Genomic DNA, 22722 nt, shown 5'->3' with positions numbered 1-22722 from the left:
TTTTCTTCCTTTTTTAAAAAAAGTAGTTCTTGGATTTATCATTTTGTACAGTTAGACTTCTGTCTGTACAAGAGCAGGAAGAAGACACAAAAGGTTTTCCTTCAGTAGGTGGAAGGTATGGCTCTTTGAGACAAACTGCAGTTAGTAAGAGTTAACTGGAACTTTTAAAAAAGGAATTAAAATGATGGCAGGGCTAATACTAATGGATGACATTATGAAATTGAAAACATGCAGTATACATAACACAATGAGGATTCACTACTGTTTTGTTTTTAATAAATTTTAACTCATTGTCTTACATGGCAGAGAGATTGTTAAAATCGACAAGATTAAAAATATTATTCTGTATGGGAAAGACATAGCTTCTAGTTTTATACCTGCTGTGCTTTTGTGTGACTGTCATGAATTTTTCAACTTTATTAAGGTGTTTTTAAGTGGCTATTTGTTCTCTAGACAGTTCTTCAGGACTCCTATTTGATGATCGGAGAACCTGAACCGGAGGTTTGAAAAGAAAAATTTTAGGATAATGAATATTTTACATGCCAAAAATAATTACTTTCAGCCGGCTTAACATAATAACAAAACCAGTATTAAAATGAGAGTCTCCATTAGCAGGATTTTAATATTTTCTTTTTCTTCTTTTAAATTTAAGCAAGAAAGATTCCATTGACTTAAATCATTAGGATGGCTGTTTGGGGCACCTACTCAGGCATAGGTAAAGAAAGCTGCCCACTCCTGTGCTCTATGCTAGTGCTAGAGGGTAGTGGACATGACTGGGAGGCCACTTGTAAGATACGGGAAAAAACTATACACCGAGCATAATCCTGAAAGTACCCCTTGAGTGAGAATGCCTGCAAACATTTCTTTTGTTGACCTTGTGTCAAAACCTAACTCAAGTCAGCTAGGTTGTCTGCAGCTTTATTTAATATTGCTTTTCTTCTGTTCTTTGTTTTTTAGTTATAAAGTTAGAGTACCAGAAAGAACCCAAATCAAAGCCCTGCTCTAACACTTACTATATTGCTATGGAACATAGTAAAAATTCATATTGTTACATGACCATGTATTCATATGTGTTGCATAGATATGCAGCAAGTGTGCACCTGTCCATTGGTTGGTGGTGGGAATTAAGTGGTTTATTTCTAGGTTTGTTGAGGATTTGTTAATGGCTGCCTCAAATGCAGTGAGTGTGTGCATGGCTCCCCCTCTTAGAAAGAATTTCCCATTTAGGAATCTCATTGTAATGATTCCTTATACTCTATAACATTTCTGTTCCTTGAGCATAGCTTTTTTTTTTTAACGTTTATTTATTTTTGAGACAGAGCATGAATTGGGGGGGGGGGGGCAGAGAGAGAGGGAGACACAGAATCTGAAGCAGGCTCCAGGCTCTGAGCCATCAGCCCAGAGCCCGACGCGGAGCTCGAACTCCCAGACCGCAAGATCCTTGAAGTCGGACACTTAACCGACTGAGCCACCAAGGTGCCCTGAGCATAGCTTTTTAGTGAAGCTCCATGTCATTCATTGGGAAATAGCTTGATTGATTGTTATTTTGCAAATTGGTATTTTCAACCAGTGACAAACTATAGTTCTCATACAAGTTAAAACTAAGCTGGGATAGAGATACCAAGGTGAGAGCCTTTAATTCCAACTTCAAATATGTCCTCATTTTCTTTCCTAGACATTTTTTTTTTGTTCTCTTGAGCAACTTTGGAAAGTAATTATTGGGCTGAATAAATCTTAAAATATGTTACCAATCCTATTATCTACTAAATAGAGCTCATTGTGGGAAAGAATTTTTCCAGTTTTACTATATTTTTGACATTTATCATAAATTAAGCAGGAAAGGGTAGAGTTACAAGTCCAACATCTGGGAGAGCTTGTTTCAGTAGCCAGCCTGGAAGCCCGAACCCTGGCTTCATACAGGTGAGACATGTTATGGGAATAAAGGCCTTATGCATTTAATGAACCCCGCCTGCCTGTCAGCTTGGTTTTTCATGCACCATTGTTGTTCAAATAAGAAAAAGAGAGTGTTCACAGCCTGTGGTGAGATTAGAGTAATGAAAATGAAGTGTTAATCTGTTGATAGCAAGTACATCTCATATCCTGCATCCTAGGCCACATTCATGCGTGCATAATATATTCCAGGTTTTCTCATGACCAGAGAAGCTTGGATGTTCATTATATTAAAAACACCCTTTTGGTAAAAGTGAGAAGTTGGTTATTTTAACTTGTGCAAATAGTTATTTTTAATAATTTCTTTAAAAACCCACCAGTCAAACCTGCCTTCCGAGTGTTCTGATAAAACCACTGTTCTTTAGATGCCAGTGTCCTTATACTTTTGGTCTCTTTTAAAAATTTTTTTTGTTTTGTTTTAACAAATGCAGAATGCTGATGAGAGCCTCAACATAAAAGGCTATTTAGAGATATCCTTTTCTGAAATTCAATGATTAATAGAAAGAAGGGAGGGGTTAAGTGAGGACAGTACCTTAATCCCCATAGAACATGGGTTAAATAACATTAAACATTCATTATCACATATTTTATTTTTCATCTTAAAACAAGTGCAAACAAAAATAACAAAATCAGGAGTCTTCTAGAACTACTTTATGTATTTACAGCTGCCATGATGTGATCCTGAGGAGACCAGTTTAAAGCTTTGGTCATCACTGGTGAGAATTAACTGTGTTTCTTCATAAAATTTCTTTTCTAAAATGTTATAGTTGATCAATCAACATGAATGTAATAAATTATATTTTACCTAGAATTTTTGTTTTAGTTTTTTGCCATTTTTTGATATGTTTTAGATTTTCTTATGATTTTATTAAGTAGGCTCTTTGCCCAATGTGGGGCTTGAACTCATGACCCTGAGATTGAGAGTCATATGCTCTAATCCACTGAGCCAGCCAGGTGCCCCTATTTTTGTCATTTTGCAATTGAGAGGTCTTAATTTTTTCTAAAACTGACATGTTTAACGAAGAAACGGTAAGTTTAGTCTTAGATCATACCAAGATGTTTCAAAGAAAATAATGTGAACATTTATATGCATGCTGTCCCATAGGATCATCTCTTTAAGAAGTACCTTAAGAGATGGTTTCAAAAGAAGTACAAAAGGGGTGGGGAGCGCTATATTAATAATTGAGTTCCAGGTGTCTGCTGCTAATTACTAAAATTTCAAACATGATATTAAGGAAAAATACTTTCCATAAGGAATATATCATATTGTTGTTCAGGTATGAGGCTTAAGACTATACTTATGGAGCTCATACTTATGGTATTTTCTCTTTTCCGATTTCAACTGGGAGTTGAGGAACGCAGTATGATCATTACAGTTTTGTGAACTGTTTAACTAAAGTTGTTCAAGTTGTTAAAAATCAAGAGAATTTGGGGATTAAGGTCTGATTGTGAAGTAAATTTGGCATATATTCAAAAGTTACTTTTTTAAGGTGAAAATGGAAGAAAAATGCTTCTCTCTTAGGGAGGAAACAAGTAACCAAAAAATAATCTTTCAAGAATGTGGACCAATGATAACACATCATTTCAAAACACTATACTAAAATTGATTTAAATTTTACTTTTTAATAAGTTGTAATATGACCTGTTATAGCCTATTTAGTACATTACTGTACAGTACATCATAGATAGCCTGTTAATATAGTTGGATGAAGTGAAAAGGTACTTTCTTCCCTTTACTAAAACAGGGTACTTTTAATTTGTAAAGTCCAGTTATAAGTAGAAGTACAGTGTTGCTGTGGTTGACTGGAAATAGTGAAATAGAAAAGATTTTCTCTTTGTACTTCATTTTAGTCAAGAAAAAGAGCAAATAGAAATGCAGGGTGCCTTTGTCATAAACATCTGCTTTTAGGTAGTAATCATTTTTAAAGAAATATGCCATGATTGTGAGGGTCATTTGAACCTGCAATAATGTCTGTTTAAATATATAAATACATATTGTGACATACATGTGGTGCCTGTAAGGATGTGTATTTGCTATAATATTTATGCATCCTAAATGTTGACTTTTAAAATTTACCTTGAAGATATATTCTATTTTCATATTAGGGTTGGTTTTCACTTAAGTGCATGATCATTCTAGAAAGGAAGTACAGAAGCGTTAACATGGGAAGGAACAAAATGGATGTGTAGATCTGGGCAGTGGTTTGACATGAACATCTTTTCTGGGCTGGGACACTGGTTGAAAACCAGTGTAAGTCTTTGTCAAACTATTCACTAAGATGAGATCATCAATTCTGGATTTACTTTTTAAAGCATTTTAATTATGAAAATGACTTTGCATTTATGTTTTATTGAACAACTATATTTTGAAATTCTGCATTGTTTAAGCCCATGAAATGTGTATTTTTAAATCTCTGTTCCTAGATACCCTTTTCTTTTTCTTCCAAAAACTCTACAAACTGTCTTTGGAGTAGTGTGACATTTTAAAGATCAGGAGTTGCCTAAAAGGGTGTGTGGAGGTAAGGTAAATTAAACCAGTGGGGTGAGTCTGATGGGGTCTGTGGTGGACCAGAAAGCTCTTCAGCTCTAGCCAATTGTTACCAGGTGGGAATGCAGGCCTGGTGTTGTGAGATGATCCAACAACAACAACGACTACCTCCCTGCCCCCCCTCCTTCTTAAATGAGAAGCCAGAAATCAAGATTTTTATGTGAAATCTCCTGATTTTTAAATCTTGGCAACCTTTTCAAATATTTTTTAAAGTGTGTGGTCCAAGCAAAACTCATCTGCAGGCTATATTCAGCCTACCGGTTGCCAGATAGAAACCTCTGTTTTAGATAATATTTTAATGGATGAAGATAATAGTTTCATTGCATGTGATCATTCATCTTGGGAATTCCCCGCTGGGATGAACCAAATTCTTCATTTTTTTTCTTCACAATTGAAAAAAAGGTTTAGTAAATATGTTTCTGGTGCTGATAGTTTTGATGTATAGCTTTTCTCTTTATGACCCACATAAAAAGAAAAACATGTGAGCAAAACAAAAAAAAAATGGTCAAAGGATTTTAATAAAGGTAGAAAACGTAAGAATTTTAGAATTAAAGAGAAAGAAAGGGAGATTTCTAAACTCTGAAAAGAATCCCATGATTTGTGTCAGTCATTGATGTAGATGAAAAGCTGAATTCCACTATAAAAAGCTTTTCATTTCACCTTTAAGCAGTGATTCTTGGCCCTGAATCTTTGTGGGGTTGCTGTAATTTACCAGGCAATTGATTATGATGTCATGAGGAGGAGATGGACCACAAGGGGAAAACTTCCCCATACTAATTTGGGCAACACCAATATTTTATACAGGCTTCAAGAAAACATCATTTATGTTGTATAAGATGAAGTTTTCAGTGTCTAAATTTTTTGAAGGGGCTCTTTAAAAGATATAATCTATTCATAATTGAAATTCTCCAGGCAAATCAGATATCAACATTTTCAGGAGAACAGGTAATTAATTGGTTTGAAATTCAAATTGGAGGTCATCCTGTTATTGATTTTCGTGGGAACAGGAAACAAGAACATCTTGTTAAAATGATCTGCAAGTGGGGCCTAGGTGTGCCTAGGTTCTGTCTAGGGCCTTGTTGAACAGCATCACTGGACAGTATCAGACACCAATCAGAAGGGAGTCATTCCTGATGTAAACATAATAAGCTGTTGGTTTGCTTCCAAAACTGCAGAGAAGAGCTGAACTGTAGAAAAGACCAGAGATTAACAGTTTGTTTTATAATAAGTCAGGTATTTCAAATCAAGTGACTGGTGCAGCTTGTTACGAAGCATCTGTAAGTGTGTCGGAATGACGTTAGTATGCCATGTTCAAGTTCAGCATTAACACAGCTGTGACTTACCACTTTCAGAAACCTTTCAACTGGGAATTTGATAAAATATCTTTAATACAAGGGGAGGGGAGCACTGAAGTAAAGAGTGCGGTGAAGAATAAAGGATAATATACTCTTTTAGATGCTCTTAATTTTTATAAAATAACCTTTGTGCTTTCTGTTTGATAGTTGTATCATTCCATATAGGAATCTATTTTAAAGCAATTGTTTCTCTCTGCTGTGTTTATACTTTTTGAAAATGGTATAATGTGAAGGTAACATGAACTAAGTGGGTGGCAAACATTATGCCTTTCTAAACTGAAATATTTTAATTTTAGCTGTGCTAAACAAGTTGGAAACTTAATGCAGCTTCTTGTGGTTCAAAGTAAAATCCCTAAAAAAAAAAAAAAAAAAAAAAAAAAAAAAAAAAGAGCAAGCCTTCCATTCTAAATACCCTGAAGCTGTTAATTCAGTTATTTCCAGGTTGACATAGTTTTGTGTAGGCATGACAGTGGCACCAACTATCTACATTAAGCCTTAACATTCCACAGAACCATTTCAAGTTTATTATGAGCTTCAAAGACTGCTCGTCCCTAAGAGAATATCAAGTTCAAGCATGTCACTTTGCCATAGTCACAGTTAACTTTCTTAAATCAAAAAGTACCTTTCTTGAATCAAAAAGTCTGATTTTCAACAGGTGATCCTTGAATTAATTTCTCAGTTCACTACAGACTCATTTTTCTGACCCTCTTGCTGCCCTCTTGAATCTTGTCCATCCATCCTGGTAGCAATGGTTGGAAACTACCCCACAATAAAGCAGGGCTTATCACACACAGTGTGTTTAAAGTTCTGAGATGATGTCAATATTCTTTTTCAGCTTTATTTCAGGAGTTTGTCATTGATCCCATTTTACCAATTCACAGTAGGATTTTCATTGCAGTATTTAAACATGTAGCTGAGGAGGAAAAAGATGCTGATGTTTTCCTCACAGCTGGGAATTTTACACCATGGAAGGCTAGTGCTCCAGGAAAGGATATGGGCTGTTCAGCCTGATCCTCATGGTACACTGCTTCTCAGGGAAAGGAATTCCCCATTTCCTGAATGTGAAATGCCTACCTTTTTGGAGGTTCCTGGTCTTTGGCTCCTAACTCACTTAATAAACCATCCCTGTCTATACCTTGCATCTCAGAGATGGAACTTGACGGACTAGTCAGCATTGCAAAGGTCACCCTAAATCTATTGGCAGAATACACTGCCCTTTGTTGCTCAGTGATGATAATGCTACTGTAGCAGTTAACTGGGTGCATTAGATTGAGCTACTTTTCCAGAATACCAAATTACCTATTTATTTCATTTAAACACCTGATAGAATGCCCATTCACAAGCTGTCTCAAGTGTGTTTTCAAAAGGGATCTTAACCATACTTGAAATACCAGTGCTTTGGCCACAGGAGGGATAACGTGCAGAGTGTGTACCCGTTGTATGTTTTGCTTCAGTAAAAGTACTTCTAAATTATACTTATTTTGTAGTTTTCTTATTGCCCAAAGTGAAAACTTTTCCAACAAATTTGAAAGTCCAAGGTATTCCAAAAAGATCCCTTATGTTATTTTGTCTTTTGTTAGTATGTCAATACTTAAAATTATGTTATGAACTGACTTTTTTATTAACAAAAAAAATAAAGCTTCATTTCCTTTCATGTTGTTTTCCATAAATACAAAATGTGGAAATAACTTTAAACATACTGCAAAAGTGGGTTTCACCATATTTTTATGTATGTAAATTTACTTCTTAATTTACTTAAGTACAAAATTATATTCAGAATCGTAGAGGAATGATTGATAAATGATCACACTACTTATTTGATAGCAGGGGAACTATACTTGAAATAGTTTGCATTTTGCATTCCATTGATTTTTTTTTTGTGGCACCAGTATATTCTTGATATAATTTCTAGTACATAGGTAACATCTTTGCCTCATTTCTCGTTTAAATAAAAATGAGTAAAGATCCAAGATGCTAAGGTGCTAGCGACTTTCACTAATTATTTTCACTTATGCATGTACTTTGGACTAACTGCTTTCCCAAATGATTTGCCACATACTCATCCCTCCCCTCAGCCCTCCTCCAGTTATGTTTGGTCCCAATCAGATTGGCCAAGCAGTGTAGGCATTTAGAATTAATTCCCTCTTTGGTTTCAAAACAGTAAGTGAAGACTCAGAAATCCCTTTAATTTACCTTTTAGTATCTGAATACAGCAGAATCTGTCCTGCCTTCCTTTCATGCATCTGTTCAGTTGTTTATTGAGTTAGGTAAGCACATCTAAGGCAGAATATATTTCCTCTGTCCAAAATAATAGAATGAAATCAGTGTTCAATTAATTCAATTTAGGTAACTAAATGATTTAAAATAGGATGGTTAGTGGTAAGTTCAGACTCTGACCGGTATCTGGAAACAAAGTATAGTGACAGTTTTGTGTTGTAGGCCCTTTATGACTTTGGTGAAAGGACTTTCTTTTAGAGGTATGTTTATCTTAGAATAATAATCATTTCATGCTGTTCATTTTTTTTTCTAGTTGACCCATTCTCCAGACCTTTAAAAAAACTTTTTTAAGTGGATGTAAATTCCATTTTAATTAGGCCAGTGCAATCTAATACTGCAACTAGCCAGGAATGGAAGAAACATGCTGGAAGTTAATACAACCCAAATCAACCATAGCCAGATAATTCCCCTGTTCTTAGTAACAGCCCCCTTCCCCACCTCCACAATTAAATGACCCTGTTGTTCTGGAGTTTCAACAAGACATTTAAGGTTCATTTAAAAAAATGATCATCCTTTACAGGATTCTTTGCTCTTGCATTTCTTTCTTTCTTTCCCTTGCCACACAGCTGTCACTGGTATAGGAGAAAGATTGGGGGGAGGGGAAGAGGAGGAAGCCCTGTTCAAATCGTGTCACGTAGCACTAATTCATCTGCTCTCATTAGAGGGAGCGAGGGACAGCAGTGATGGCCAAGAGCTGCACTCCACACATGACACGCGAACAGTTTGGGGAATAGAAAATTGCTTTCTCAGGAAGCCCAGCCAATTAAGGACTTGACCATATTGAATGTCAAGTGTTAATTTAGGTTTTTCTTCATTTTCCCAGTAGTAATGCGGGTCCTGTGATGAGCAAATACATGTCAAGTAAAAGTTGATTGCATGAAGGACCCGGGTATTATATGTCACTGACAAGTCACAAATGTACTGAAGTCTTTTAACCCCTTAGGTGAGTGAGGTGGAGGAGGGGGAAGGGGAGAATGGGATTAATGGTACCAATAATGATAAGGATAGATAGTTTACACAGGGATAGCTTGGATGGGACAGACAGCAACGGTAATTCATGCAAAAACCAAGGATAGGACAAATCCTACTCTCCAGGCATAGAGACCCTTGAAATGCATACAGTATGATTCTTTCCCATTGAAAACATATTGCCTAGAATATATATTATGTTTCCTAAGATTTTATGGAAAGGAAAAGTAGTGTACTCCATGGTCTTGACCTAAGAAATTCCTTATTAATTATCTCCTCTGAAAGAAACAAAACATTCATTAAATAACTATACTATTTTGGACATTTTAACCCATTTGCTCAACGCAGCTGTAAAAAAGAGCTATTTATAATTTCAGTTTTTAATCAAATACACATTTTTAAAAAAATGGCTCTGTGTAATATGTCATACAAAAGATGCAGAACATAAGATTGAAAGAATGTTTGTTTTCTGTCATAAGTATCTCTGTTGGTGAATGTTTACCCAATAGAAACTGGTAGAAGGTCCATCATTGTCTTTCATTTCCTTTTGTGCCCAGTTGTAGAAGGGAAGAGATTCCAGCTTCTGTGAGTGAGGTAACTTCGCCTTTTTTTTAAACTAAATGTTGAGCATTGCCCATCATGTATAGCATCTCATTTCCATTCATCAGCATTTATTTACATATGAATGTCTCGAAAAAGAGAATGTCTGTTTCTGTGCAATTGTGCAAGTTGCAAATAAAAATACTCCACAGTTTAAAATACTGCTGTGTGTAGTTTAAACAATCTTAAAGTGAAACTCAAAACAGTTACAGTCCAATCATTTTTGTTCTTTATATGTAGAACCACTTTCCCCTTTCGTATCTTTGAAGAAATGATCATAATTAAAACACTGTTTGGAAACTTACTCTCATCTGTTTATTCCCCAGTTTTAAGACACTTGCCTTTGTGTGTTGACAGTGCTTGCACCTTAAAAACTTAAGTCTAATAATGCTTTAATTTTGGCAGCAAAAGCACCAACAGAATCTTTTTCTCTACCTCAGGTTAGAAACACTCTAATGATGCTATCATTATATTAAAAGTGGGCTAAATTTACATTATGGGACAGTTAGGAAACAATTCCAAGAATTTCATGTTTAATAAAATAGGTTTTTCTTAAGAAAGGAACATTAGGGTAGGATGTAATACCAGTTAACGTCTCTCCTCCCTGTCTCAAAGCTAACCAGATAGAATAAGCTTAGCCCTCTCTTCCCTTCCTATTTTGATAAGCTCTATGGAACTCTGGTGGCAAGGCGAGAGTACTGTTTAATTACAATCCAATTGTCAGCAGCTTCTCTTCCGCTGGGTGTGCTGAGAGACTTAAGTAAGTTTCCGTAAAGTAAATTCTGATGATGGCAGCTCTGGTTGCTGATTCAAGTTATTCCTTCTCTTCTGTGTCACTTTTGACGGATGGTACCTAATGCAATCAACCACAGGCCAAGAAAGCCTTTTTTTTTTTTTTGGTTGTGTTCGTAACTGGACCAGGAATTCCCCTCCTCCCTTGATCTCTGCTTCAGATGCTTCCTCCTTCCTGCCTCCCCCCACCGCAGTACTTCAGCCCAGATAGGAAAGTGAAGAGAACTGAGGTACTACCCAGGACAGACTTTCCCTAAACCTCCTTTTCCCAGTGGTGAAGCTGAAGCTGCCTCCCTTTGCGTGCGTTTTTGATAAATTTAAGAAGTCAAATCGCTGACACAGATAGATAATCCAAGTGTATAGGGTGAAGAGTTATAAATTAACACATTATTCCCTCTTAATGTGAAATACTTGAGAATGCATTTTCTCAGTCCCCTGACATCTACCCAGTGAGGGCTCGCATTGTACTTTTCAAGTGGCATTGATTTGTTAAAGCGCTGAATTAGCATCTCTGGCCAGCTGCTTGATCCACTGTGCTGTTGTGGGGCTCCAGTTCCTCCTCTCTCCCCCAGCCATCCCCTTTTTTCCTTCAGGCTCCCTCTTCTTTTCTCTCCCTTTCCCTGCTTCTTTCCACTTCACTCCTCCCAGCTCATTCCTCCACTCTTTTTCTCTCACCCCCTTTTTTTTTGTTGTTGCTTGCTTTTCTTTCAGTCGGATTTCATCCACACCATCTCCTTTTTCTTCATTCCCTCCTTGATCCACACATCTCCTTTTCTTATCTCTTGCCTCTGAGGTTTGCCTTAACTCAGGGTTAGCCTGTTAACTGCCTGGGTGTGGGGTAGTGGTAGTTGATTTAGCCAATCCAATGGCTCCAAGTGGACTCTTTTTGAAAGGAATAAATGAACTTGTGTTTGTGCTCCTTGTAATAGAAGTCAGTGAGAAAAATCTCACCTATTTTGCTTTCTAGAAATTAAAAGGTAGCTTACAAAACTTTTAAACTTGTATTTTTAAATGCCATTGCACATGGTAAGGTTTTCTTTTGGTTAAGAGGAAATGAAGATCACCAACGGTTATCACAGATTTGATCATCTCAAATGTACCCACCAAAATAAGTTAATATTTCTATAAAACTTGGATTTTTGCAACTTTTTGCATTTCAGAGAACTGATAGGACTTTATTTTCTAGCAAGTTCTATGCTGTTGATATTTCATATAAAATATTTTCATTGTGGTATTTGTTCCATGCTGTGGTTTCTGCATTATGATGCATCACTGTATCAGTGGAGCAGTGACTACATTATAAAATTGCTTGACAATTTGTTGAGAAATAGAATGAGATGGATTATCGCTTTTTTGAGTGATGTATCTCAAAATTCCAGAGGTCTTCACAGGAAATGCATCACAATCGAGAGGATTTAACATGCCTCTTGTAATATTCACAGACCTTCACTCTTTTCTTTCTCTGAATGTTTATACTAGATACTTTGGGATCACTGTATTGGTTAATTTGATACCATCAAAAAAGTGTATCTGTCTGGATTTAAAGAGAAATTATCCTTTATAATTTTAATCTCATATCTTGACTTAGTGCTGTCTTCAACTTTACTAGGTTTCCCAATAAAACATCGGAATTGGAATATGAATATATGTTGATGTCAGGTAACTTGAAAAAAATCATGTATTTATTGCTGTTTTAATACAGATTAAAATGAGTTTATTTCAGCACTTACATTTTGAAATGGAAACATTTAATATAGGTTTTGATAATCTTTGATAAGCTTCTCTGTTGGGTTGATCTCCCACCCTCCGTCCCCCAAGTCAAATATAATTCCTCTTTTTTTTTTGTTTTTAATCAATTGCTGTCCTCCTGTCTAGAATTAGCATGGCTTGGCTAAGGTGAAGGGATTAGAATGACTTTTCAAGGCCTGATAATGTCTGTTTAAAGGAAAGAAAAAGAAGAAAATTCTTTTAACTAGGGCTTAAGACTAATTCCAGCTACTAAGGAGACAAAAATTACTCTAAAGAAGACAGTTTGGTTTTATTTTACATGTGCATGTTAACTTGCTTAGAGATGATCATTTTGTATTTTAGATTATTCTCTTCCATGAAATAAGATGTTCTTCAGTTGTTACTGAGGAGAGCACATGGCCTTACTCAAGGAGATTAAAGCTGGAACACCTTCTGCCTTTTGTAGGGATAATTCGCAGCTTACCTGGCTGTAGTTCAAGGTCAAGGGCAAGCAGGAGAGCTCTTTACAACTGCCTGGGACTATAGCAGAAAGTAGGAATAATAAAGCCAAAATAATAGGGCAAAGTTGAAAGTGAAAGTGCCCTATATGAAAATAGTTAATGATCAGAAAAGTAAAAAAAAAAAAAAAATCTGGAAGGCATACTTTAATAGTGGAAGAAAAGTTGAGGATGAAGAAAAAGGTTTTGGGGGGCAAAATGATGGTATCTGATAACTTACAAAATTAGTAAAGATACTGTTGTGATTGGTTGTAAAGGGCCAAATTGGCATCAGAACAGAGTTAAAAAATAATGAAAACATTTAAAAACTTTTAATACTTAAATTTTTCGTCTGATTATCATCTATTTTTCTTTGATTTGTCAATTATGCTCCCTGGAAGGCAGAAATCTCTGCACCAGTAATAAATCAATGAACCTAGAGTTATTTTTTTTTAAATCTAATTCGTTACTTGCTTTGTGTGAAATGGTTAAGTGTGGATGTTTTAGAATTCAACACCTTTGAGTTTTTCTCTAAAATTCTCAGGAGAAATCAGAATTATTTCTGTTTTTGTATTTTGTAAATCTAAATTAAATGTCACTTAAATGCAAAAGAACTGGCGGCTTTGATAAGTAGTCCCAAAAGCAAACCATTTTGTCAGTAATCATAATCTAATTATGAATGCAAATGCAAAGTTTGTTTTTTAAAAAGTCCTGAGCAAACAAAGGAAACAGAAAAGCAGACCACTCTGGGACACAGAGAAAAAGCATCCCCACACTTAAACCTATGACTTTCAATAGTAGCAGTAATAATAAGAACTCTTGGCATCCTCCCAAGTCCTGTTGAGAGGGAGCAGCAAATGGCCTGCGCAGTGTGTGGCTCTGCAGAAGTTCCAGAGTGACACATGCATCACAAGCCGGTCACAATGCGAAGGGTCAAGGGTCATGTTCAAGAGCAGGGTGTTGCTGGATGAGGCTGAGGAAGCAGAGGTGGCCCCTCTGTGCTCACTGTGTGGGTCTGTGTACTCCTTTCCCGTCAAAGCTGGCTCAGCACGGCCAAAAAAGCGGTTCCTTGGCAGGGTTTAATGGCAGGATGATGTAGTCTGTTGTGACTAGTGCATTCCTTTCAGGTTAAACTAGGGAAATGGCATTGTGTTAAAATTCCAAGTCGCATGAATGTTTTATTGCCACAGTGCATTTAGCCCTCTAGGGGAGTGTGTGTGGCGGCGGGTGGGGGTGACTTAGAGACTCAGGAACTATCAGAAGAACACTTCCCTTGGAAAATTTTACCCACCAGCATGAAGCTGATTTGCTGTGATGGTCACTTAGAAGGGTTTCGCTTTTTCCTAAACTGTGGCTGTTTAAAGTCTTGCAGTCTGGACAATTAACAGCTGAAGAAAATATGACAAGACACACGCAAAGAGGTTGGGAGATAGAGAGGAGGAATGCGCCAGAAAGGAGCTGAGCTGCCTTCTTGTGTAAACTACCCGAGCAAGAGCCCCCTCCCCCGGCCTTGGTCCCTGTCTCCCCCCCTCCCCGTCCCCCCCCCCCCCCCCCCTTCCCCAGGCTGTGTTTTGCTGTCTGCCTGAAGGCCAAGAGTGATCTGTTAACCTTGCACCACTGACTGGGAGGCCACTGCAGCTCATGGTACTGTATGTTACCATTACTACTCCCTCATTCCTTTCACTGGCTAGTCTGGTTTCTTTTTTTTTCTTTTTTTTTTTATTAACCATTTCTTTGTAATAACGGTTTATATTTGTTAGAGGGATACAATTTCAGAATGCAGAAGGTCCAGTTTAAACAAAACAAACTTCAGTATGGTGCTTGTTTTTTTCCCCCTTGGTGTTTAGAAGGGGTAAACTGAACCATTCTAATTCATTTGCAGCCAGAGGTTTCCAGTGTGATTTAAAATCAGGAATTCTGGAAATAGGGCAGTTTAAAAGATGCAAGTCATCTGGGCTGTGAGTCTTGTAAAGGGACTTTGTTGTGAAACCACGTGAGCATCTTCAGGGTTTTAGGACATTTTCAGGCTTTCCAGTTGTATCAGATTTATCCACTTTGCAGATTTGCCCCCACCCCAGTCCCTCTCCAGGGGACACTCTAGCCTTCTCATTCGCTGTTCCAGTTGTTTTAGGCTTACAGTTAGCTGAGGGTGTGTATGATTTGACTTTGGTTGTAATTGTGCATGTTACATGTAACTCTCAGGATTGCTTCACGATTTATCTGACTCCAGTTAATTTACAACAGATTAAAGTGCGGATGTATGAAACAGCCTTCTGACTTTACATTGTGACTTTATAAAATATTCATGTGCCTGATTTTTTCCCAGTGAATAGGAGAAATACGGATTTTCTTGGGCTTACCTAAGTAAAGATACCATAATAGTTTGAATTTTAATTTTGAATTGCCTTTTAGTTTCTCTTTACTTTCAAACCTTAATACTTTTTTGTTTGCATGTTCTTGTGATGTGTCATTTTTCTTCCTGTTAATAATGCATATATATATACGTATATAGAGTTGTGTATGTGTGTGCCTGTATGTCCACAGACCTTCTGATCACTGTCAGATACAAGGAAAAACTTGTAGAGTTGTTAAACTAAGATAGTTTTCTCTTGATAAATAAGTTATTTTTTAAAATGTTATGTACTAGAAATTTATATATTTTTATGTATTTCTGTGAAGTGGTTTATATACTTCTGTCAGGTGATGATTTTGTCCAGATAGACCTCTGAGTTTAATCGGATTAATGCTATCTGTATAATGGTTTGTTCTTTACAAACAGATACATTCATTGTCTATGGGAGGTCTTAAACCAATAAACAGTTAACTCTGTAGTAAGAATCAAGATTTATGTATGGATGCGGCACTTCAGAATTTAGATGAATTGATTAGATACTTTACGTAACATCCTAAAGAATACTCTAAACTAAGAATTCTTTCTTTTTACTCTGTTGGATGTAAGTGATGTAAGTGATGTTGGGAGTTTTCTTCTGGTGATTTTTGTTTTTAGTTGCAGATTTTATAGTGCACTTTTCAGAAGAATATTAAACTTACTTTGTGTTGGAGTTTTTTTTCCTGTTACAGCCAGTTTCAAAATTAATTCTTTATCCTAAATAGTAGAAAAACTCTTTAACACTGCCAAACTTGGGGGAAAAAAATCTATCATGTACATTTAGATTGTCTAAAAATATATATGTTATCTTGATCATGGAAGCAGTTTTTTACTATAAAAAGGATGTTGTGGTTATTTCAACCTTTTCCAATTTGATTTATTAAAAATTTTCCTTCATAATCCAAGAGGAAAAAAGAATTACTCCTATATCATATCTAATAAGAAAATTAAAGTTGATTTAAGATTTTTAATATCAGTACTTGTTCTCTCAGCATTTTCCTGGCCCCATTGTATCTGACATGAGTGTTTGGTATTGCAGAACTCGGGAGTAAGATTAAAAGATGGGACCTGACTTCAGAGTCTAATGTTGCCACTTAACTAGTATTGTGACCTTGGATAAGTCACTGTAATTCTAGTCTTTATTTTCTTCAATTTTGAAATGGGGAAAAGAACAATTAGCTTGAGGATTTGTCAGGAAGATGAAATGAGATAACACATGGGAAACTTTGGGACCCAGTAGGTATTGAGTAAACTGTATATCCCTTTCTTTCAGCTTGCCCTTGGGAAGCTTGAATTTGGGGGAACAATGAGGTAAATTTAAATGAAATGTTTTAATATCTTCAGTTAAAGGAAGGGAGGGTAGGCATTGGCAGACACTTTTTTTCTTTTATTTTTTTCCCTTTTTCGATTTTTTTCCCTTTTTTTGGTTTTTTGTTTTTGTTTTTGTTTTGTTTTCTGAGAATCCTCTTGTGTCATCCATTAGTTTTGCATTTTTGCCACTCTGCACAGTTCTCACCAGGTTGGCCTTTGTGGATGTCAGTACATTGCTGTTATTTCTGTGATACCAGTTATGGTTAGCTCTAGACTGGAGGCAAAGTTGGGAAATTCTGCTGAGTTCTGTGGACATCTGTATCATCACTTCTAATCATGTGCCTGAATGGAAGCTTCCTGCCTTATTATACTCATTATCATTATCATTTGGTAGTAGAGCTTGAAGCTTGATTGTGTAGATAAGACCCCCACCTCTGTCCCTGGCTTTGTGAATATTCACTTGTGTTCATGGAATTAGGGTCATACTAAAGCTGGTAGTGTTTACACCTCTCAGAATCAAACAAAATAGTAGCAAGCAACATACATGTACATCTGCACAATATTTTATCTTCATTTATAGTCTTGCATAGGGCTTGAGAACTATTGAGCAAAATTTGCTGCTTTTAGTGCTTTTTAAGCCTGTATTATGTTTTATCAGAAGTAATTGTGTTCTCCTGTGTGGTACTTCAATATTGTTACAGATGACCTTTGATTAACATTGTTATTTTGCTTAACATCTAGTTTCTTTTAGCCAATCCTAGTTTGAACATACTGCATCTTCAGATCTAAAATAAATATTTGGCTTAGCATTTATTTTCATCTGTTACTAACAGTAAAAGAATGAGGATTAAAAACTAACAACTTCATAGCTACCTCTTAGCTCAGCTGGTGTGCTAGACATGGCACCCATGTTATCTTATTCAATTATTAAAAAGCATTCAGGGCAGGTACAGTTATTTTTTTTACAGATGAGGGAATAAAGTTCCAAAATCTGTAACCAGAAAAGTTTACCCCAAAGTCTTTGCTTTTTCCTCTGTCTTAATTTTTAATCCATCTGTAACTTAAGGCAGCTATTAAAAAAGAAAGAAGAAAAACAGTAGTTGTACAATCTTCTGGGGATTTTCTTCTTTCAAATTAAATTTTATAAGGAAGTCAATATGTAGAACTGACAAAAATCAGAGGTGCTTTAAATGGAAGGGGTACAGCTACAGAGTCCTATGTTTTAGGCCTCTACCAGAGATCCATTGACTACCTGATCAGAAAACCAAAGCCTAGTACTCCCACACTTCCAAAAACGAAGGCACAGCAAAACCTTAGTTTCCCCATCTGGGAGTTAAGGGTTTTAGTTATTATGAGTTTGGAGGTGCAGTTATGGGGAATTCATAGGAAAAGCCAATATCTGCATAATTTTATTATATTTTTAAGTTTTTTGTTTTTTGTTTTTTTTTTGAGAGAGAGAGGGAGAGAGAGTGCGTGAGCACAAGACAGGGAGGGGCAGAGAGGAGAGACAGAATCTCAAGCAGATTCAGCACCATCAGAACAGAGACAAACGTCAGGCTCAAACCCATGAACTGTGAGATCATGACCTGAGCCTAGATCAAGAGTCAGACCTTAACCAACTGAGCCACCCAGGCGCCCCTGTCTCTGCATAATTTTAAATTTTTTTAATGTTTGTTTATTTTTGAGAGAGAGAGAGACAGAGTGCGAGTGGGGAAAGGGCAGGGGGAGAGGGAGACACAGAATCCAAAACAGGCTCCAGGCTCTGAGCTGTCAACATAGAGACAGAAGCAGGGCTCGAACTCAAGAGCTGTGAGATCATGACCTGAGCTGAAGTTGGACGCTTAACTGGCTGAGCCACTCACGCGCTCCTATGCATAATTTTATTTTTATTTTTATTTTTTTAACGTTTATTTATTTTTGAGACAGAGAGAGACAGAGCATGAACGGGGGAGGGTCAGAGAGAGAGGGAGACACAGAATCCGAAACAGGCCCCGGGCTCTGAGCTGTCAGCACAGAGCCCGCCGCGGGGCTCCAACTCACAGACTGTGAGATCATTGACCCGAGCTGAAGTTGGACGCTCAACTGACTGAGCCACCCAGGCGCCCCTATGCATAATTTTAAAAGAGAATATATCTAAGAGAAAAATAGTATAAGTTAAATGCCAATGTAAAAAAAAAAAATTAGTTATGTCATTGTACAGCTTTTCACATATTAATTTTCAGGGCATAGATTTTGTTTAATCCATAGCAATGAAATAATTTTACTGTGGGAAAAGTCATAAAAGACCAAGTCACAGTTTTCTGTCTAACTGGAGTCTGTGTCTACAAATATATCCATACTCTACTTCAGTATGAAAGTTTTTGGGCTTTATATTTGCTATCTGCAAAGGTATATACGTATATATGTGTAAGTGTAAAGATGAAGAATATTGATAGATTTAACTGAGAAGATAATGTAGAAAACACTATTTAAAATAAACTGCTTGTAAAACAAATTAATTGACATGGTAATTTTGTAATATCTTTATAAACCAGGAATTTCAAGTTTTCTAACTTGTTAAATTTATACTGGGATTTTATATAGTACTTCATTAGAAATGTAATTTCTATTTCATTAGCTAGTGTGGTGGGAAGAGTCTAGACTTTTGAGGCAGATTTATCTGCATTTCAGTTTATCTCTTTTTTATGTGACTTTGGAAAAGTTTTGTAACCTCTCTGAACCTCAGTTACTTCACTTATAAAGTGGGACTTAGAAATCATGCCTGTAAAGTCTGGCACAGAGAGAGTGAGCTGTTTTGGTTGTTATTAGCAATTTCTCCTTCTGTTATTCTTGTGGTTAGTTTTCAAGCCTTATGCGGTGTTGACTTAGCATCTCATTATCAGTGGTGGTACTCGGTTCTTAGTATTTGTATCATGTACATACTTGGCCTTTTCATTGCTGGTTTAAAAAATACTTTTGTTGAGGAAAATGAAGATGGAGACAGATCTCTCCTTTCTTACTCTTCACTGAGAATCAGCCACTGAGCAGCATAATTCTAAAATCTTATGTGGCTTTTGGGTACTTTATGAACCTTTTTATGGTAACCCAAGTAAGACACTGATTGAATTAATACATTTCCATTCAGAGGACTATTCTGTTAACCTCTCTTCTTCCTAACCCATGCATGCTTTTGCAGGGGACTTTTTCCATCCTAACTGAGGTTGCTATATAAAGTGGGAATGCCAGTGCCTAGATATGCAGGCTATTGGTAAGCCTAAGAGCCTTTTTGTCTTTAAAACAAAGAAAAAAGAACAATTAAAACAGCAAGAACAAAACTAGAAGCCTGCCCAAACCAAAAAATACAAAAAAAAAAAAAACCAAAAAAACCCCAAAAAACACAACCTTTTATTTTCTGAAAAGCTTAGTGCTTTTTAAATGCAGAATCTAAACTCTGCACCTTGATTTTAATTTATAATAGTTTAAACTTTTTTTATAGTGTTTGTAGAAAGGATATACTCATTTTCTACAGATCTGATTAAGTAAACTGCAGAAAGTAAAAATAAAAACTTTCTGAAAAGCTACCACCAAGGAACCATTTCATTAACATCTTTTTAGTCATATTTTCATTTGCAAAGGAAGGATAGGTGTCAATAGCATAAAAGGATTATGGATACATGACTTGCATTTTAAATTTTACTCAGCCCTATCATAGATAACTTTTTATGTCTGTAAATCTAGATGTCCATCATAATTTTTAATGGATTCCTAGTAAATCATTGTACCATAATTTATTTAATGGACTCTTGGTTTGTGGACATTGAGATTGTTGGCAGCTCTTTTCTTTTAAAAGGAGTGTTGCTTCAATATGCACACTCTTGTTTGCACTTGTATTCTTACTTCCTAAAGATGAATTCTTAAAAGTGGTGTTGCTGGGGAAAGAGGTATAATTTTGCAGTTTAAAACAAAATTTGGTAAACCTTTTCTATAAAGGAATCAAGACTAAATATTTTAGGCAGCCATGTGGTTTTTCTATCAACTATTCGATTCTGTCTTTGTAGCCACAGTCATATAGGCTGTATAAAGGCATAGGTGTAACTATATTTCAATAAAACTTTACTTACAAAAGTAGATCACAGGGTAGCAGTTGGCCCAGAGGCTGTAGTTGTCTACTCCTGGCCTGAAACAGAGGAGACACTGATGGGAGATGGAAATTTATCTCCGGTTGGCTATATGCTTCTCTCATAATATCTTAGAAATGTGTTCCTATCTCAGGGCAGTGTAATGGGTTGAGTACTTTCTTTCCAGGTATATGGCAATCAATACATGTTTTAAAGATCTTATTAAAGGAGGTTTTCATAACTGCTTCTACTTCAAAGCCTAGTAAATTTTAAACTAAGGCTTTATATGCCAGTATTTATTTTTATCATTCTTACGTTAGATTTCAGGATATGTTGACAACTTACGGGGCAGAGAAACATCTCTTACATTTATATTGTAGAGAAAGTGTTGTACATTTTCTCATCTCTAGAAGATTGCTTTGATGGAGTCAGGTTTTAGAGGTATCCTCAAGTAAGCTGGACGGAGAGTCCAGCAAGAGAAGTTATTATTTCCATGGAAACATGCCACAAATCAACAGGGTGACATTGCATTAGTTACTGAATCTTTACAGGCCAAATTATACTCAGAAGAATGCTCTGTGCATAAATAGTAACCTCCTTGCATCTTGAATTTCTATAAAATAGGAATTATTGGCCCTTAACTGCCTTAAGGGTGTTTGTTGAAGATCTGGTGGAATAAAAGTACAGTTAAAATCACTGTATTTGTAGCATTGGCTTACTGGTGCCACTATGAATTTTAAGAGATTTATTTATTATTTATTTTGCATGTATTTGTTGACTATCTGCTGTGTGTGTGAAGCAGTGTGGTAGGTGCTATGGGGGAATACAAAGAGAAATAAGTTTGTTCCTGCCCTTAAGGAAAGAAAAACATATTTACAGTCCAAAGTTGTGTAGTGCTGAGATCCCTAAAGGGTGGTAGAACACTGGGGGAGGAGGTCTCTCCTGCCTGGGGGTATCAGAAAACTTCCTAGAAGGAGTGGCATTGGAAAATAGGAAGATTTCAAAAGTATAATGCAAGACAAGGTATTCTAAAAAGAGCAGCATGAAAACTATGTCACATTAGGAAAGTCCAAATCAGTATGCAAGAGACATCCAGTAGTCTAATTAGACTGTCTATTAAGTATTTGCCATGAAGGAGGAAGAAAAGATAAAGCTGGAAAGGCAGGGTAGAAAGAGCTAGGTTGCAGAGGGCCCGGAAGAAACTTTAATTGGTAATTTGTGGGGAAATCTAAACATCATCTAGGAGAATATGTTTGACAGTTGGAGTGGTGATACATGGCACTGGTTGATGAGTGTGAAATGATAAAGGTGGTATTATCACTTTAAGGGTTATGGCAAAGGTCTTAGCATGTACTTGTTAGAAATGATCTGGAAGGAGAGAGATCTGTGTGTGCGTGGTGGGGGGAGGCAGCTGAAGAGCTTGAAAAGGAAGAATGGATAGGCTTTCAGTAAACCCATTTACTGGATTTGGGAAATAAGGCTTTTAATCATGATCTGTGGTTCTGAGTCTCTGTTGATAGGATTATGATGATAACATTGCCAAAGACAGAAGTTAGGGGAGAGCTGTAGTAGACAGCTGTAGAGACAGGATTGCAATGAACCTGTTTGCTTTGCTTGTTTGGCTCCAGGTGTTAACGGACACTTGGAAATTTCTAGTGGGAGCTTGAAAGTGCAGGACTAAAATTCACATGAGAGGTAATGAATGGGGAGGGATTTGAGAGCAATTCTCATTCAAGTGGCCCATGAAACCTGGGAAAAGCATCACATCACCAAAAGGGAAGCCTGTAAAGAGAAAATGGTGTGTTATAGCATTACTTATCATTAGGTAACTTGGTGACATAAGTAGCTCTTTGTGTGAGGCTACTAACACCAAAAACAAACAGAAAAGAAAATTATGTGTTTTATCATTTATAAAGCATTCTGTTGTCTACTAAGCTGCTTCTTTTAGCCTCTAAAGCCACTAGATTTTAGCAGTAAAAAATATTTGAAAAATTACTTTGTAAGATTCCCCAAGGAAAATCTAAGAAACTCTCTTTTACTTTCTCTTCTCACCACTTGCTGAGACCCCCCCCCCCCCCCCACCTCCCGTAACAAAGCAATGCCCCTGATAGGAGGGATTTATATTCACTTTTTAGCTGTCTGGTGCCGAGTACAGTACAGCATTTCATCTCCCCTAGATCTCACCCCAGTTAGGATCAGTGGACTTGGG

The 22722-nt window shown here is 36.5% G+C and overlaps 1 protein-coding gene across 14 annotated transcripts in view; it reads left to right on the top strand.

The window, feature by feature from the left end:
• BNC2 (basonuclin 2) overlaps nt 1–22722 on the top strand; it is a 436316-nt gene that overhangs the window by 147494 nt on the left and 266100 nt on the right. The window contains exon 2 of one of the 14 annotated variants that reach the window (XM_019415431.2): nt 2616–2666. The exons of 11 other annotated variants lie outside the window; for them this stretch is intronic. Coding sequence is in view for 2 of the 3 variants with exons in the window: in XM_019415426.2 (XP_019270971.1) it covers nt 14358–14360 (3 nt within the window). In the remaining variant the exon portion in view is untranslated. Of the gene's footprint in view, nt 1–2615; nt 2667–13947; nt 14361–22722 lie in introns of those variants that run through there. 2 more of the 14 variants (XM_019415426.2, XM_019415423.2) reach the window with 2 other exon arrangements.

This window comes from Panthera pardus, unplaced genomic scaffold (genome assembly GCF_024362965.1).
Source record: "Panthera pardus isolate Hobbes unplaced genomic scaffold, ASM2436296v1 HiC_scaffold_20, whole genome shotgun sequence".
Lineage (NCBI taxonomy): Eukaryota > Metazoa > Chordata > Mammalia > Carnivora > Felidae > Panthera > Panthera pardus.
Note: the sequence above shows the minus strand (reverse complement) of the source record. Positions and strands in the feature narration are given on the sequence as shown.